The sequence below is a fragment of the Lynx rufus genome, unplaced genomic scaffold, assembly GCF_022079265.1.
Source record: "Lynx rufus isolate CCGP_SWC_20201006 ecotype Redwood Valley unplaced genomic scaffold, mLynRuf1.p SCAF_2, whole genome shotgun sequence".
Classification (NCBI taxonomy): domain Eukaryota; kingdom Metazoa; phylum Chordata; class Mammalia; order Carnivora; family Felidae; genus Lynx; species Lynx rufus.
In genome coordinates, this window is record NW_025814834.1 from 204,874,795 (window position 1) to 204,893,013 (window position 18,219).

Below are 18,219 nucleotides of genomic sequence, written 5' to 3' on the forward strand. Positions count from 1 at the left end.
TTTCTTCAAAAAACATCACTGAGATTTTAATAGGGATTGCACGGAATCTGCAGATCACTTTGGATAATACTGACATCTTAACAATATTGTCTTCCAATTCATGTACATGAGATACCTTTCCATCTATTTCTGTCTTCTTTAATTTCAGGAATTGTTTACAGTTTGTTTATAGTTTTCAGTGCACAATTCCTGAAAGTCAAAAATAAATATGTCATAACAGTCATGAAAATCATAAATAAATATTTTAAAATAAATTAAATGCCGTGCTAGTATTTTGAGGTCTGATTCTGTCCGTTAGCTGCAGGTTTGAGAACTCTGGGAGTAGTTTTTGGTGCTGAGGAAATTTTTGGTACTATGGAAACATAACAGAACACTTACCAGGTCATGTTCTTTCCCTAGCTAAAATCTGAGCCCCCTGATGGCAGGGACAGTGCCTTCTCTGACTCCCGTAGGAATGCCAGTTAGTGCATTTACCAGCTGGGTACCACCCACCCAGTAGCCACAGTGACTTTTCACTAAATGGAAATTTGATCATCTCTCTCTGCTTAAAACCCATCAAATGCATTGTTATTAGGATAGCTGTTAATGTGTTCTCCAAAGCCAGTGGTATGGTCCCTGTCATTCTCTCCCATCTTAGTAGAAAGTCCCATCCTTGCTCTGCGGTCATTCTGGCCTTCTTATCTCTCTAAAACAGTGTTTTTCAAACATTTCTAAATTACAGCCTACAGTAAGAAATTTAATTTACATTGTAACCTAGTTGACATATGTAACAACAAACAAAAGATTTGCAAAGCAGTACTTAGCTTTACTACTATTTTCTCCAATTTTTTCTATTTTTTAAAAAAGTTGGCACCTGCTAGATTAACGTTATGACCCATTAATGGGGTACAACATGCATTTTGAAAAACACTGCTCTAAGCATTCAATTTCTTTGCCCCGGGGCCTTTGCATATGGTTTGCTCTCTGGAAAGCCTTTCTTGTGTCCTCTTTACCTGGATAAATCTTACTCATTCTCAAGGTATGAAATCAAAGGATGTTTCATGCTCGCGCGCACTCTGTCTCTCTCATTGACTGCCTGCATTTGAATCTTGGAGGTCGTGATGAAAGAGTTAATACGTGCAAAGAACTCAGACCTGGGCATGGCAAATAGTAATGCTTCATCTTATTACTTTCCACTCGGAACTGGAAGGGTATTCGTAATTACTGCTAAAGGTAGTAATTATGCAGCTATTTATGTGATTATTAATGTCTTCCTACAGCTCCCAGACTCCAAACCCCTTGATTAATTTTTGTTCATCTTTATAGTCCTAGCCTCACTTCGCCATGGCAAGTAGAAGGCACTCAGAAAACGTAATGGATAAGGAACAGCAGCCCAGAAGAAAGAAAAACAAACTGGAAACAGGGTCAGCTGAGGGTGTCATTCCGCCGCACCCGAAGCCCCGCCCCAAAGGCAGGGGCACGCCCACCTGGCGGCTGGCGGTCACGTGAGACTCAGCCGAGGTCCGCGGGGGAAGCTGGGCCAAGATGGCGACAATGAGGAAGGTCCTGCGGCGGAGAATGATGGTTTTGGCGTCTCTCCGGGCTGTAAGTGCCCCGGCCCGCCGAGGGGTGGCCCTGCAGGCACCGTGACGGTCGGGTTCGGGGCCCTGGCCCGTGGCGGCTGCTCTTTGAGAGCCGACGCCGGACAGCCCCTCAGGCCACCGTCGGGAGGAGGGTCTTGGAGTCATGGATCGTCTTTGTCCCGCCCAGATCCCTTGAGGGGCACAGGGAAACTGAGGCCCGGAGATAGGGAACGATTTGCCCGGGTCATGGAGATCTGGGCCTCTTCCCGGCGACCCTAGCACCTCGTCCCTCCGAGCTTCCGACCTTGCCAGGCTTCTCAGTAGCTAAAATCACGAATACCCTTCCAGTTCCGAGCGGAGAAAGCAAGGCCCTCGCCCTCCTTCCGCCGGCATTGCCAGCTCTGGTTGCATTTGGGGACGCTTGGAGAGCCATCCTAGCGTGCCAAGTAGGACTGGGATCGCGTAAGACTATTTGTGATTCCCTTGGAATCGTACTTTGGGCATATTCGAGCCTGATGTTCCTGCTCAATGAGTGGAGGGAAAGTGTCGGAGACCTAGTTGAATAAGGGGTTGAATAAATTGTTTTGGTTAGAGTTAGAGCTCTGGTGCCCAGTGGTTCTGCCCCTTTCTAAATTGAGTGACAATTATTGACTCTCTAAACCTCCGTTTTCTCGTCTATAACTTGGGTAAACATTACCTCAGGGTTCTTTGGAGTGAAAGGAAAATGTAGGTAAAGCATTTGACATTGTTTTAGGTCATAGTAAGGGATAAGTCAGTTGTGTTGTTTTTGCCTTAGATTGTTTAGGAAGAGTTAGAAGTGTAAGGTGGGGAAAATTGCACTATCTTGGCAGTGGACCCCTGGGAAAACCACTCTAATGTCTGCTAGGCCACCCATCCCTACCAATTATTAATGTGTAAGTAGAGATGGTACTTCCAACTTGAAAAATAAAATTAAATGAGATGGTGGGTATCAACGTGCTGTGAAAAAAAATTCCTGGTGTGATGACGTGGTGGTAATAGGCCCTTCGTGGGGTTACTAGCATCGGGTTGATAGCAGAAGCAGGTGGTTCAAGGTCAGACTTCTTCACTTGCTAGCTGTGTGATTTTGGCTAATCTTTCTGAGGCTGCTTCTTCCTGTACAGAGTTGAGATGATGATAGTCCCTGCCATGGAGGTACTCAGTGCAGTACTGATCCTGAAGTTAGCGTTGGACTTTAGTTGTTATTAACTGTTGGTATCGGTATGCCGTAGCTCGGGAGGCTTGGCCCAGGACTTCTGTGGTTAGAGGAGATCATCTCTGGGCAGAGCTGTACAGAGGGAATGAACTGGGTGATTAACCAAGACAAGTAGAAGACTGGGGGGGGGGGGGACAGAAAAGTGGCAAAGAGGCAACGTGGCCTAGGGGTTAAGAGCAAGCGTTGTACGTCTACATTGCCAGGGTCAGATATCGATCAGTGGGTCAGCTAACCATATGACCTTGGGACAGTTATTTAATCTCTGGGCTTCACATTTTTCACAGGAAAAAGGAGATTGTAATAGGCCGACCTAATAAGGTTGAGAGGATGGTATGGGTTAATGTGTAAAAGGCGCTGATGAGTGCCTGGCAAATATTAAATGCTTAATAAATGTGAATTATTATTTTATTATGTGAAGAGTTGTTATGGGGAATGAAGTGGAATTGAGTCTGTTCTTTTCTAGTAAAAGGACATTGGAAGCGGGTCTTGCGTGCTTTCAACGACATCCAGCAGTTATTTATCAAACCCGTATATGTCCCAGGGCCTTGGAAATACGGCAATGGATAAAGCAAAGTCCCTGCCTCATGCAGCTTACATTCCAGTGGGATCAATTTAGGGCAATGGACTAGCATAGGCTGAACATCCCTGTTGTAGTGGCATTCAACTTGCAGAGACCTTCCAACCTAGCCTATTGACTTCATGAAGTTCAATGGCTCATTGCCTTAGTCTCTGACTAAAAGCAAGGCCAGTTCAGGTGAGTTGTTCAAGTTCTAGCTGAGTCATAGCAGGGAATGTTTCCTTCCTTAAGGGTTTCAGGAGTTGGCGATCCTCAGCAGATTACCCAATGCACTTCTCTCCCGCGGCCTCATTGCAGTATGTTTATCCAGATTAATTATGGTAACATGAAGTTAATTTGAAGAGTTGTAGTATTAAGAAGAACAGAGGAGAGGGGCGCCTGGGTGGCTCAGTCAGTTGAGCGTCCGACTTCAGCTCAGGTCACGATCTCACGGTTCGTGAGTTCGAGCCCCACGTCAGGCTCTGGGCTGATGGCTCAGAGCCTGGAGCCTGCTTCCGATTCTGTGTCTCCCTCTCTGTCTGCCCCTCCCCTGTTCATGCTCTGTCTCTCTCTGTCTCAAAAATAAATAAACATTAAAAAAATTAAAAAAAAAAAAAAGAAGAAAAACAGAGGAGAGAGGGGAGAAAAGCCTCGTATTACTTGGTGGTAAGGAGAGGAAGATTTGGGGCAGACTTTAAATGGAGGAGACTCAAGGACTTTTTTTAATGTGTTCAGCTGTTGGTGTCCTCTCCCCTCAAGCCCCTTCCGTGTCATCACCCAGCCTATGACTAACAGAACAAGTCCTCCTCTATCCCCCAACCCCACGAAGTCTAAGATTAACTACTCCCCGTACCTAGTAATTGCCCTCCTCTGGGGCAGCTATGCCCCTTCATGCATTTATTTGTTGTTTCAGTAACTTTTTAATGAGTGCCTGCTTTGTGTGCCAAGCACAGTGCCAAACACAAGGGATGGTGTGGAGGTCGAGACTGAGCCTCATAGAGCTTATATTCTACTGGGGGAAACATTGAGTAGGCATTATTTGCAGTGCTCTGAAGGAATTACTGTTTTGATACGGAAAATGATGAGGGTGAGGGGACTGGCAGCTTTACAAAGCGTGGTCAGAAGAGGCTCATCTGGCTGAAAGGTGAGAAGGAGCCAGATGTGGACGAGCATTCTGGGCAGAGGGAACAGTAACCCTCGAGGCCCTGCTGTGGGAGGAAGGCCATTGGGACTGCAGTGTAGTTACCCCGCTGGGGAAGGTGGGGCAGTGGGAACAAGTAATGGGTTCACTGGGAGGTGGGGGGGTGCGGGACAGTAGAAACAAGTAATGAGTTCACTGGGATTAGCAGGAGCCAAATGATAACCTTCTAGCCCACGGTGAGTGGGGTCAGGGGATGAGTCAAGTTTCTGGCTTAAGCAGTAGAATGTATGTGATGATTTTTACTGAGAAAGCGTGAAGTCAGATGGGGCTTCAGGAGAATTTAAACAGTTCTGTTTGGGGACTTGTAAGTTTAGGAGGGGCAAATAGGTTTGTGTAAGAAACAACCTAAATGCTCCGCTGACAGACAGTTGGAAATGGACTTTTACTAGGAGCATGAATCTCTTGCCCATTCCTCAGTGAAACATTTTTGTTCTTTTTGTTCTCAATTCTAAAATGAACCAAATGTGAGAAATATTTACTGTTCAGTGAGAAATACTGCTTCTTGTCTCAGTGAAGGTGGATCCATTCTTTTAGATCTGTCCCCCTGGGGACTTGGGACAATCTCTTCTGGTTACTTTTTGTTTCCTCTTTTAAACCAAAGGTCAGCACCTCTTCTGCGGATACTTTCCCAAAGCAAGTGAAAATTGTGGAAGTTGGTGCCCGAGACGGACTACAAAATGAAAAGGTAAAGATGGAAATCATCCAAAAGAGGTTTTTCAAGCAGTAAGAGTTCCCTGTGGTGGGCACAGCCGGGACGGACAGAGCTATGCAAGACACGATTGTCCCAGCCAAAGTCCAGGAGGCCGGGCAGGCACCTGTGACGGTAAAGCAATCTAAATTGGTGGAGCGACAGGTGTGGTGTCCCCAGGGGGAGCATCTCAAGGCCCAGTGGGGCAGACCGCAGGAGAGTAGAGTGAAGGTGAGAGCATGCCTTTTATCCAGCAATTCCACGCAAGGGGACTTATTCAAAGGAAGTCATGAAGGCCACATGCAAAGATTTAGCCTTAGACATGTTCCTTCCAACCCCCTTGTAACAACAGGACAGTTGGAAACCACCTAAATGCTCAGTGTGGGGAATGTTAGATCAAGTACTTAAATGACTTCATAAAATGGATTATGAAGTTGTTACTAATATAGGTGTATATTAAGTGACTCAAGCTGATGATAAGATAATATGTATATTCTTTAATCTTACACTTTTACGTAAGAAACAAAAAAGTTTATATGTGTGTGGGAACATCTACCTAGAAAAGAGTCTAGAACTGTCCTGTCCAGTACAACTTTCTGTGAAGATGGAAACGTCGTAGATGTGAGCTGTGCTGGACATGTGGCTATTGAGCACTTGAAACGTGGCTAACGTGGGGTGCTGTGGTGGCTCAGTCAGTTAAGCGTCCGAGTTTGGCTCAGGTCATGATCTCATGGTTTGTGAGTTCACGACCCGCATCGGGCTGTCTGCTGTCAGCACAGAGCTTGCTTCAGATCCTCTGTCCCCCTCTCTCTTGGCCCCTCCCTTGCTCACACATGTGCCCCCACTCTCTCTCTCTCAAAAATAAGTAAACATTGAGAAGAAAGAAAGAGAGAGAGAGAGAGAGAGAGAGAAAGGGAAAGAAAGAGAAAGAAAGAAAGGAAGGAAGGAAGGAAAAGAAAAGAAAAACAAAAGTGACTAGTGTGACTGGAGAACTGAAAGTTTGTTTTTATGTAACTTATATTAATGTCAATTTAATCACATATAGCTAGTGTTTAATGTATTGGATTACATGGATCTAGAAAGCTACATTATCAGGGTGTTACCGTTGTTATCTCTGGGAGATTTTAAGGACGGTTTTCTTCTGGTTTTGGCATGTTTTTTGAAATAATCATGTATTGGGGCGCCTGGGTGGCGCAGTCGGTTAAGCGTCCGACTTCAGCCAGGTCACGATCTCGCGGTCCGTGAGTTCGAGCCCCGCGTCGGGCTCTGGGCTGACAGCTCAGAGCCTGGAGCCTGTTTCAGATTCTGTGTCTCCCTCTCTCTCTGCCCCTCCCCCATTCATGCTCTGTCTCTCTCTGTCCCAAAAATAAATAAACGTTGAAAAAAAAAAAAAAAAAAAAGAAATAATCATGTATTATTTTTTCAATCAGAAATGTCTTTTTTTCCTTCTTTCCTTTCTTTCTCTTTCTTTCTTTCTTCTTTTTGAAAAGCCAAGTTTTAATAGTGAGAGCTTATTTCTGACAATAAACTGTAAGCTCTGTGAGGGCAGAATCGTTTCTGTTCTGCTCACTGCTGTATCCCTAGCACCTAGCACAATCCCCGGAACGTGGAGGGCTCTTAAAAATTACCGAACGAATTAAGGTAAAGCAATGGGAGAGAAATTAGGGGGTTGGGGTGGACGGGCCTGGTGAGAAGGACTGAGTTCTTGGATTTTTTACCTAAACCTGTAAGTACTAAGGAGCCACAGAAGGCTTTTGAGCAGGAGAGTGAAACAATAGAGACTGTTTTAGAAGGATTCCATGTGGGATGAATTGGTAGAGTGAGACCATGCCGTAATATACATGGGAGAATGATAGTGGGTTTGGAAAGGGGGAGCCATAGAACCTAGTGGAGCAACTAGGCGTGGCGGGGGGGGGAAAGAAAGAAGCAGTAGGCCGCCCATGTGAGGATGAGGCCCTGAGCCAGTTGGGAGGTGGGAAAGGGGGCAGTGTGATACTTTAGGGGCCCCATCTCCTAGGACCCAGAGAGTTAGTCATCTCTGCCCTTTCGAGCCATCGCACATTGATCTCAATTTGTTTATGATGGGTTCATAAATTAACAGTTAAGAAAAAGCCTTTAAGGCAGAAAAATTGTCATTTCCATGTAAATATTCACACCTTTTCAGGCGAGAAGTTGCCTCCACTGCAAAATGCTATCTGTAGAACTTGAAGATGTACCCCACCTACTGGCAAGGATTACGTGTGAATTCATTCATGCTTCGAAGTTGAGATAGTGAAGTGCATGCTTCAAGCAGAGCTTTGAACTAACGGGCACTGCATTTTGAGACCACTGTATTCCCAGCTTTGCTAACCTGTCTTTTCTGGTGTTTCTGTCTCCTCTACAGAATATTGTGCCTACTCCTACAAAAATCAAGCTGATAGACATGCTTTCTGAAGCAGGACTCCCTGTTATAGAAGCCACCAGCTTTGTGTCCCCCAAGTGGGTTCCCCAGGTGAGCCCCAGCCCTCAGGAACAGGCATTTCTCAGATGAAAGAGGTGTAAAGTTTTGCATTTGCCCTGAAAGTAGGTAGAAGTTGGGAACAGAGGTCTCCTGATCTCTGGCTTGGTCTCAGGTGACTTCTAGTAGCATGGTGCAGCACAGGAACATAAGGAGGAGGCTTGCCCCTTCCTTGCTTGGGGATCTTGGTGAGGTCTTCCCCTCTCCAGGTTGAGGGTGACCTCTCAGGTCTCTTCTGGCTCTGGAAGTCTAGAATCTCTAGACCTGTCTAGAGATGTGGTGTCTGTGTTTGTAAAAGGGAAAGACAACTGCTGCTTCACAGAAACAATCAAGTGGGAAGAAAGATCCTGTTTACCTGAGTAGTAAACAACACCGAGTATGTTCTCATTAAATGGCTGGTAGCGTCATTGCTGCTTTTCCTGCTTATGTAAAGCTGACAGTATTAGCCATATGGAGAAATTGGGGGAATTACCTGCACCGAGGAGCCTTCTGGCCCATCAGTGCAAAACAAATAGTAAAGCCCTGGGAAGACGCGGCTCTGCAAAAGGACTTCTTTTCCAGGGGTTCTGGACAACAGAGATCTTGTGATAAAAACGCTTTCTGTACCTGAGCTCTCTGCCTGCCTTTGGCAGTGACCTGGCATTGTCTCCTTTGGCTCCCAGATGGCTGACAATGCTGAAGTCTTGAAGGGCATCCAGAAATTTCCTGGCATCAACTACCCAGTCCTGACCCCGAATATCAAAGGCTTCCAGGCAGCGGTAAGAGACTAGCTTGATGGCGGGGGCCTCTGAAATGAGATAGACAGCATCGGTCCCTGTCTTGTCCCTGAGCCCCAGTTCCTGTTGTGGGATGTCTGTCTGAAGGGCTTTCTCCAGTAACGATGAGCACTGTCAGACAGACCGGGCCCTGCCACCCCCAGCTCTCTGATCTTGACCGGCTACTTAATCTCTCTGAGCCTCAGGTTCGGCCTGTAAAATAGGGCTAATCATAGTTACCTGATGCTGGGAGGATTTCAGAGGATAGAATGCACCTATATTGCTTAGCAAAAGCCTGGTAGAAGGTAAGTGCTTAATAAATGTTAGCTCTTGTTAATACACATTTCCTCTTTAGAGAAAGGGAATCGTGCTCCCCACAGTGGTTGCTCGTATCTGCTAACTTTCTTACAAATTAGGACAAAAGCATCATTGGGGATGTTGATTCTGAATTTAGGCAGAAAACTGTCCTTCAGGGTGATTTGCAGGGTGGTGATGGCAGTGGTAGTGTTGGCCTTTGGGGGAAGGCCACGGGTGGTGGTGGGGTTTTTTTTTTAAGCTTTTAATTCTCTATTTTTGAGAAAGAGAGAGAGAGTGCAAGCAGGGGAGGAGCAGAGAGAAGGACAGAATCTCAAGTAGGCTCCGTGTTGCCAGCGCAGAGCCTGATACGGGGCTCGAACTCACAAAACTGCAAGATCATGACATGAGCCGAAATCAGGAGGCAGAAGCTTAACCGACTGAGCCACCCAGGCACCCCAGGTGGTGGTGTCTTTTTAAATGAAGATCTAATTCACAGTGTCAATTTCCTAGGGCTACCATAAGAGAATACCAAAAGCTAAGCAGCTTAAAACAGCAGAAATGTATTCTCCACAGCTCTGGAGGCCAAAAGTGTGAAATGAAGGTGTTAATAGGGTTGGTTCCTTCTGAGGACTGGGAGGACAACTCTGTTCTCTCTGCCTCCGTCTTCACCGGCCATTTCCTCTGTGTGTGTCTTCACATGGCCTCCGTCTTAGAAGGACACCAGTCCTATTGAAGTAGGGACCAGGATGACTTCATTTTAACTGATAACTTTTTTTTTTAATTCTTTTTTAATGTTTATTTATTTTTGAAGGAGAGAGAGACAGAGTGTGAGTGGGGGGCGGGGGGAGACAGAGAGAGAGGGAGACACAGAATCCGAAGCAGGCTCCAGGCTCTGAGCTGTCAGCACAGAGCAGGACACGGGGCTCGAACCCCCAAACCGCGAGATCATGACCTGAACTGAAGTCGGGCGCTCAACCGACTGAGCCACCCAGGCGCCCCTTAACTGATTACTTATACACCCACCCTTTTCCCAAATAAAACCACGCTCTGGGGTACTGGGGATTAGGACTTCTATAAACCTTTTGTGGGGGGACACAATTCAACCCATAATCTTCATATATTATAAAATTTGCTATAAGACCAGAGTGTTTGCCACGCTGGTGTTCCTCAAAGGGAAAAAGGCTGAAAGGAGCTCACCCGGCTCTTGGCAGGTTGCTGCTGGAGCCAAGGAAGTGAGCGTCTTTGGAGCTGCCTCGGAGCAGTTCACTAAGAAGAACACCAACTGCTCCATTGATGAGAGTTTACAGCGCTCTGATGAAATCTTGAGGGCGGCTCGGGCCGCTGGTATCCCTGTGCGCGGGTGAGTGAGACCACATCAGTGCCTTTCCCTCGGCGCCATTCTGGAATGGGGCCAGCCTCTGACTCCACACCCTCCTCCCCACAAACTTCTTATCCTGGGTGCAGGCAGCCCACACTCCACACCTAGCCATCTTTCCTCACGTAGATGTGGTCAGAAGAAATCCTGGCAAGTGCTTTCTCCAAACCTGGTTTTGTGGGCAGGTCACCAGAGGAATCCATCAGGACAGGACACTAACTGGGGTTTGCGGAGGCCAGATTAATCCTGGCTCCACCACCCTCTCCTCTCACATGTCGGAAGAATCCCCTCGGCCTCTAGGTCTCCAACCTCATATGTATTTTTTTAAGTTTATTTATTTTGAGAGAGAGCATGTGTGCACACACAAGTAGGGGAGGGGCAGAGAGCAGGAAAGAGACAATCCTAGGCAGGCTCCTCACCATTAATGCAGAGCCCGACGTGGGGCTTGAACTCATGAACCATGAGATCATGACCTGTGCTGAAGTTGGACGTTTAACCAGCTGAGCCACCCAGGCATCCCTCCAATATCGCATCTTTTTTTTTTTTTTTTAATGTTTGTTTATTTTTGAGAGAGACACAGAGTGTGAGCGGGGAGGGGCAGAGAGAGAGGGAGACACAGACACTGAAGCAGGCTCCACGCTCTGAGCTGTCAGCACAGAACTGTGCTGTGAGATCGTGACCTGAGCTGGTCAGACGCTTGACTGACTGAGCCACCCAGGCGCCCCAGCATCACATCTTTAACGGCAGGAGTGCCACGCACTGTCCATGTGTTATCTAACTGACCTCACAGTCACTCAGCAAGGAAGATTGTCCCTACTTCCACATGACAAAACTGGCTCAGGAAGGCTGGGGAGTGCTATGAGGTCACATAACTGTCCACACTGCAGCCAGAGTGTTCTTTCAGAAGCGATCACCTCACTCCCTGGTTAAAACCTTTCAGTGACTCCCAACCCTGGACTTCTCAGCAGGCTTACAAGACCCTGTCTCTCTCTGCAACGTCATTGTTCACTTCCCCGTCCAGCCCTGCTTCCTCTGTATGCTGCATTCCAGCCCAACTGCGGCTTCTTTCCTTGTGTCACATGCTCCCACTGTCTGGCCTCTGGGCCTTTCCATGTCTTTCCATAGACTGAACTCTCTTGCTCCTACGTCCTAACTCCTGCTCACCCTTCACATCCCCTCCGGGAAGCCATTTCCTCCAGGAAACTTTCTCTGTCCCCCCTACTGGAGTTAGTGCCCCTCATCCAGGCTCCCATGGCCCCCCAGACATCCTCTGACATAACATTTAGCTGCGTGTTAGCTTCTCCCCGCCTCCCACCCCCGCTAGACTATGCTCCCCGTGAGGGCAGAGCCCACATCCTGAAGTCCCTGGTGGGCTCCCTCCCACAGCCCAGGGCCAGCGCTCGGGGGTGCTCAGGAAGGAAAGGGTGGATGGGTGGATGGGTGAATGGGGAAGCAGGGCCTCGTGGGGTTTGCCTGACTCCAAGCTTGTGCTCTTTCCCCAGCATATCTTGTCTCTTCGCCTTGCTTGGCAGTGATTGGAGAACAAGGCAGGCAATGGAATTGGGAAAATGCACTGAGATCTTTGAGGCAGAAACTGTTTATCCAGCAAACATTTGTTATGCCTCTAACATGCAGAAAAGTGTGCTAGGCTCTAAGGTTTTAGTGGAGCCTTAGCTCCAACAGGGCAGGTGGGAACGGAAGCCCACCAAGGTCCAGAGGCCCAGCCTCCTTCCCACAGCTTGCAAGTCGCCATGATCAGGCCTGTGCCCACCTCTCCAGCCACAGGCTGCCCTTTGCCCCTTGCTCTGTGAGCCCTGGCTGTTTTGTCCTTTGTGCTGTGGCTTGAACACCCCCATGCCTCCATCTTGGGGCCTCCACACCGCTCTTCTCTCTGTCTGGAATGCTCTTCCAGCAGCTCTCCTGCCCCACCCCCAGCTCCCACATCACGGGCCCCAGAGGTCCGCCCCCCCTTCCCCCGGGCCACCCAGGCTGCCATGGACCGCCTGTAGCTGCTCCTGTCACTTTCCCCGTTCTTCCCTCACAGCAGTCACTCAGAGATGATCGCATCCACCCCTTGGGTTGCCCTTTTATTGGCTCTCTCCCTAACTGGAAACAAACTCCGTGAGGGTAGGGACCTTGGCGTCTTGCTCACCACATGACCGAGGGCCTGGCACTTAGTGGGCAACTCAGTAGATATCAGTTGAGTAAATGAGTGTATGAATCCTCGAGCAGCTCACCGGAGCAGCTGATCCTCGGCCTTCAGGCCAGCCCAGCCCTTCTGTTCCTACTTGGGTTTCATCTGTGCTTGGCCCCCTCCTGTGAGTAGGGGCCGCATACCCTGTGGCTCCGGGGCCTGTCCTACTGCCCTCTCCTGGCTTCTCCCGGCTGTTTTCTGGCTTCTGTCCTCAGGCCTAAGCAGCCCCAGCTTCCTGAACAGCGCCTTTTAGTCCCCTCCCTGCCCTGGCTCTCTACTGCCCCCTCCTGGCGTGACACGGCATGACCATTCTGACTCCACATCCTTGAATTCGCCTTTCACCCAGACGTTTGACCTGCCCCACTCCAGGGATGTATGTGAAACAGCAACCCTCGACCTTGCGTCAGCTCTGCTGGCCAAGGAGCTCGGGGGAACTGACACCATACCTCCCCTGTCCTCCCACAGGTATGTCTCCTGTGTGCTTGGATGCCCCTATGAAGGGAAGATCTCCCCGGCTAAAGTAGCTGAGGTGTGTGTGTGTATCGGGGCGGGGGTTTTCTGAGGGTCGTCTCCCTTGCCTGCCCCTGAGGTTCTCCTCACCACCCTTTCCTGGTGGGTCACTGATGTCGTTCATTCACCCAGCTCCTTCCTTCATTCCCCCTGGGAGCACAGCCCAGCACTTGCTCCTGGAGGCCTGCCTCCCAGTGCACCTTGGATTCTCTCAAGTCCCCACCTTCTGCCCCAGTCTGGTCAGTGGACTGGTGATAATTGAGGTGATCTGTGGAGAGGCTCCTCCCCCGGGGTGCCTGCGGTTCCTTGCAGCGGTTGGGGAGGCCGCATCCCTGGCGTCCTCTGAGCAGTAACCAAGTCAGCACTGAGAAGAGCACGGTGTGGGAATTGAGTCTGAGCCACCCAAGAGCTTACGCCCCTTAGCCCTCAAAGTCATCCCGAAAATTTGGTCGTGTTAGTGTTACTCCATTTTTCAGGCAAGGAAACAAAGACTAAACGACTTGCCGCACAGGTTGTAGATGGCGCAGCTGGGTCTCAGCCCCACTTTGTTTACCTCAGCCCCACCTGCTGTGCCCCCACTCGCGTGGGGAGCGTCGGGCGCAGGTGCCTGCTGAGGGCGGTGGCTGCACGCCACGTCTCGGCCGCCGGTCCCGCCAGTCCTCACCGCAGCCCACAAAGGCTCGTCGCCGTTTCTCAGAAGCAGAAATGGAAGCTCCGAGAGGGTCAGCCCTTCGCCGGCGCCCCCAGCCAGGGAGTGGGCAAACTGGGACAGCAACCAGTGTCCGTCACGCCAGAGCCTGCTCCTTCGCTGCGGCCTCCGTCCCCACGGGTCGTCCTTGGCCTGCTGCCCGGGCGGCGGGGGCTCGCCCTTCCATCCCCCTGGCGCACCTCGGCCGAGCGTCCGCTGCGTCCCCGGCCCTGTCATCCCCTCCACCTTCTCTGCAGTGCAGGGTGGGGCAGCGTCTCCTCAAGCGGGACACATGCTGCCCTGGATTTTCAGTGGTTTTAGGGATTTGCAAATGGGCTTCTAAAAGTTTAAACAGTTGTGTACTTCTATTAACAGTATATAACTAGCACCTCAGACCCACGAGGTGACAGATCTTGCTGAGGATAAAGTTACGGGACAGGAACCCATGGTCCTGGGTCCAGTGTTTGGCTGCGGCACAGGGTGTGGAGGTCGGAAGTGAAGGACCGAAGTCTGAGGCACGGCGGGGAGGAAGGCACAGGGTCACAGCCCCGGGGTTGCTCCAGCGGCTGGCCCTGCTCCCTCACGTCTCAGCAACCTAATGAGGAGAAAGGTTATTGTCACTGCCATTCGGAAAGTCGTAAGGGGCCTATGATGCGACAGGAATTTAGTGTTTCGGACGTGGGGATGTTCCGCATAGGCCAAGAATCCCTGCGTCTGAAGTCTTGGGCCCCGGACCTGGAGAATCCAGTGTCCTCCAAGTACTGCTTGCTTGCTTCCCCAGATCACCAAGAAGATGTACTCCATGGGCTGCTACGAGATCTCCCTGGGGGACACCATCGGCGTGGGCACCCCTGGGATCATGAAGGACATGCTGTCCGCTGTCATGTATGAGGTGCCCGTGGCTGCCCTGGCCGTCCACTGCCATGACACCTATGGCCAGGCCCTGGCCAACACCTTGATGGCCCTGCAGGTAATCAGGGCCTGTCCTGGGAGAAACACCTGTGTCCGTTCTCCTGAAGGGCATAGTGGCAGGCCAGCTAGGTTCATGTATTCTTTCAATAAGCTCTCACTGATTACCTGTGTGCCGGGCCCTTGCCCGGCCACCGTGGACACAGACATGTGACCCTCGCCTAAAAGGGCCTTAGGGGAGACAGCCAAGGGAGTCTTGTGGTAGCCTTCGTGCATTAACGACAGATCACAGGAAGAGGAAGCACAAGGCTGAGGAAGGCCTCCATCCCAGCCGGGAAGGCCAGAGAGGATTTGCCAGAAGAGGCTTGAATGAGGCTCGGAGGCTGTGAAGAGGTGAGCAGTTGAAAAGGGAAGTGGAAAGCTGACTAGGCAGCCCTCCGCTGTAAGGCTGAGGCGGGGTTCGGGGAGCACGCGTGCGCTGGCCCGGGGAGTGTGCACAGGGCTGCCGGGGAGCACACGAGGAGACCGGAAGTAGGGGTAGGCAAAGGTCACTCCGCTGGAGCCTTGCGTGCTGTTCCCCGAAGATTGAACCGAGGCCTCAGGCTGGGTTTCCCTTGAGGTTTGCTTCTTGTGCGCTGGTCCAGAAGGATTCCCTGGACCGGCCAGCCCTAGGAGAGTTCTGAGTGCCTGACTGCAAGCTACCTTGCCTTCACATTGGTCAAGGTCTGACCTATTTCTTTATGTTAGCTAAAGCAATCCTGGGCCATCTTTGGTTTGTTTTTTTTTTTTCCTTTGTTTTTCCTTTCTTTTTCTTCTTCTTTTTTTTTCCCCCCCTCTTATCTCCTAGAAGCTCACGTCTCTAAGCCACATGACTCTGTAACTTTCTGGGTCTGTTTTCTCCACTGTGGGTATCCAGGTTAAGGTCTGGGAGGTTTGAGGAGAGGGAAAGGGGCAAGTGGGAAGTACTGACTCAGGGCTGTGGGATAAGGCCTTCTGGGGCTAGAGGTCCAACTTGAAGTGAGAACAGCCTTGGGCAGGGAAGGAGGGGTGGATAAATGAATCACAGTAAACAACAGGGGTCTGAAATCTCAGCAGTGGGAGGTACTTCCTTTAGGTCTGTGTCCAGGAAGAGCATGAGGAGACCTTTCAGGGTGAGGAGTCCAGCATGAAAGGAACCAGGGATGATACCCCTGGTAGAGGAAACAGTGTCCACAAAAAAGATTCATACTGTTCCATGAACTAGGAGGAGGAACAGTAACAGAATTTTTAGCCAAAGGAAAGAATAACTCTCAGTGGAATTTCAGCCAGCAGTTGATTGGGAGGTTTGCAAAGACTGGCTTTGTAGGGCCCTGGTCCCCACAGTGACAGCCATGTTTCAACCCCTTGTGTTTCCAGATGGGAGTGAGTGTTGTGGACGCCTCTGTGGCAGGACTTGGAGGCTGTCCTTATGCACAGGGGGCATCAGGAAACTTGGCCACTGAGGACCTTGTCTACATGCTGTCTGGCTTGGGGATTCACACGGTAAGCCCGCCTGCCCCCTGGTGGCGACAACCCTGAACTGACTAGAGCTCTCCCTGAAGCCAGAGGACAGAAGCTGATAGTTTTTAGGGTTTTTTTTGTTTTTCTTTTTGGGTTTGTTTTTTTTTGGGGGGGGGGTGGTGGTAGGGAGGGCACTTAAGAGGGCAAGGCTTTCAGGGGGTTAGGAATGTTTTATTGTACTTTTTTTTTCCAAAATAAGTTTTATTTATTTTGAGAGAGAGTGCGCATGAGCAGGGGAGGGGCAGAGAGAGAGGGACAGACAGAATCCCAAGCAGGCTCTGTGTTGTCAGCGTGGAGGCCAGTGTGGGACTTGAACCCACGAACCATGAGATCACTACCTGAGCCAAAGCCAAGAGTCAGAAACTTAACCGACTGAGCCACCCAGGAACACCTATTGTATGTTTTTGAGGTAGCAGAGTGTGGTTGATGGAGGCCACAAGGCCAGGCTCTCAGTTGGACAGGTCAGTTGGAGGAGGCACCAAGGTGTAGGGAAAGGGCCCTGAAAGGAGTCACATCCATTACCTGAGTCATTTCCCCCCAAACCTTTGTTTCACGACGTGTAGAATGAGGGCAGAGGTAGCCAGCCCTTCCCGGGGCTCCATCAGAGTCAGTTAAGAGCCCTCAGTGGTGGGTTGGAAGCAGTACCACGTCTGAGCTTTGGGACCAGATAGAACTCGGTTTAAAACCTACTCCTGTCACTCACGGGCTGTGTGACCTGACAATTGTTTCACCTCCCTGGGCCTAAGAAATGGTGATGATAACAGCACCTGTCTCCTAGGGCTGTTAGGATTCGATGGGAAAATGGGAGAATGTGCAGCCCAGGGCTGAGAGCATAGAATGCATCAGTGAATGAGAGCTACCGTGATGAACAGAGGTTTCCAGGGTGGCCCTTTGAGCTGGTGTTTTTGTCCTAGCTCTCCGCCTGTGGTCTTTATTACTTAAATATGGAGTTTTTGACCACTGCAGGCCAGGCCGGGTGCTGGGCGCTGGAGATGGGGTACCAAACAGGACTGACCAGATTCCTGCCCTGGTGGCAGCACTAGAAACCATTTCCACATACAAGGAGAGTCACAGGGATAACCCCCGATGGCACAAGGATACAGTCTTGTGGGCAGTCGGGGTCCCACCATAAGAGGAACAAGACCCGGTCTGTCTTCACCTTTACTTTCTCAGTATCAGCTTTCTGTCCAGTCTGTTTCCCTGGGTGTTGGAAGGCAGGTCATGACTTAGTGCATTGTCTCACTTGTTTCTCCAAGGGTGTGAACCTCCAGAAGCTCCTGGAAGCTGGGGCCTTTATCTGCCAAGCCTTGAACAGAAAAACCTGCTCCAAAGTGGCTCAGGCTACCTGTAAACTCTGAGCCATTTTGCTGCCTCAAGCAAGCGCTGGGGACAATGTGGGAAAGAGGGGCACACATGAATGATTCCGGACAGGGCACATGGAAATGGGAATGAAATTCACAGGAGTAGGCACCTCCCGGGGGGGTCTGCACATAGGGCTCCTGCAGAAGGGAGGCAGGAGGGCAGGAGCTGCTTGGCCTCAGGCCTCCTTGCCAGACCCAGGTGTGAGTGAGAAGCCTTGGGGGCTGTAGGTCTCCCTGCCCCATGAACCCCCCCCGCCCCCCCCCAGGAGCTGAATGCCTGGGGGTCCCCTGGAACCCATTCCCTGGTGCTCCGGCCTCATCTCTGGGTGAAATCTGTCAGCTAGCTACACTACACAGCTTGACCCTGCCATTGCCCTGGGGCCATCGCTGACTCTGTAGAGCAAAGGGGCGTGGAGTTTTTCCCCAAGCCGGCAGAGGGGGCGAGGGCTGAGCTGCTCTGGTGGCCACTGCCAACTGTGGCATCTCTGGAAAATCTCCACTCTGAGCAGGATTTTCGAAAAGCGCTTATGTAATTAAAGGTTTAATGACACGAAGCGTTCAGGCATTCCGTTGTGCAGATGTGTGTACGAACGGGGGAGGCTGGTGGGGAATAAACCACCTTTACAACATGGCATCCTGAGAGGAAAATGGAGACTTTGAGCTGGTTTACTGGCCTCTGGGTTTCCTCCGTTTCCCCACCCGGGCCCCAAATTCATAATGACTGGAAATCAGTGGCTTTGGGCTCGTTCAGGTCTGGCCAGAAACCCGCGGAGAGGTGGTTTCTGAGGCTCTTGGCCCTGAGAGCCGGGAGGCGCGGGTCCGGGCGCCTTGGGCTCCAGCTCCGGCGCTACCG

The 18,219-nt window shown here is 50.4% G+C and overlaps 1 protein-coding gene across 2 annotated transcripts; it reads left to right on the forward strand.

The window, feature by feature from the left end:
• The first annotated feature begins 1,514 nt into the window (after positions 1-1,514).
• On the forward strand, positions 1,515-17,920 carry HMGCL (3-hydroxy-3-methylglutaryl-CoA lyase). 2 transcript variants are annotated; one of them, XM_047084399.1, is made up of 9 exons: positions 1,515-1,584; positions 5,155-5,238; positions 7,625-7,732; positions 8,401-8,496; positions 10,002-10,150; positions 12,825-12,888; positions 14,339-14,527; positions 15,862-15,987; positions 17,262-17,920. In XM_047084399.1, the coding sequence occupies exons 1-9, from the start codon at positions 1,525-1,527 to the stop codon at positions 17,361-17,363; spliced, it is 978 nt and encodes a 325-aa protein (XP_046940355.1). In that variant the 5' UTR covers positions 1,515-1,524; the 3' UTR covers positions 17,364-17,920. The 2 variants fall into 2 exon arrangements, with proteins under 2 accessions (XP_046940355.1, XP_046940357.1); XM_047084401.1 differs by lacking the exon at positions 17,262-17,920 and adding an exon at positions 14,752-14,859 and having other exon boundaries at positions 15,862-15,949.
• Positions 17,921-18,219: the final 299 nt, after the last annotated feature.

Excerpts from the sequence above, each read along its gene's own strand:
- HMGCL (XM_047084399.1), top strand. The coding sequence starts at position 1,525 with ATGGCGACAATGAGGAAGGTCCTGCGGCGGAGAATGATGGTTTTGGCG. Across the intron at positions 5,239-7,624 it reads ACGGACTACAAAATGAAAAG|AATATTGTGCCTACTCCTAC; the intron begins GTAAAGATGGAA and ends TCTCCTCTACAG. Across the intron at positions 7,733-8,400 it reads CCCCCAAGTGGGTTCCCCAG|ATGGCTGACAATGCTGAAGT; the intron begins GTGAGCCCCAGC and ends TTTGGCTCCCAG.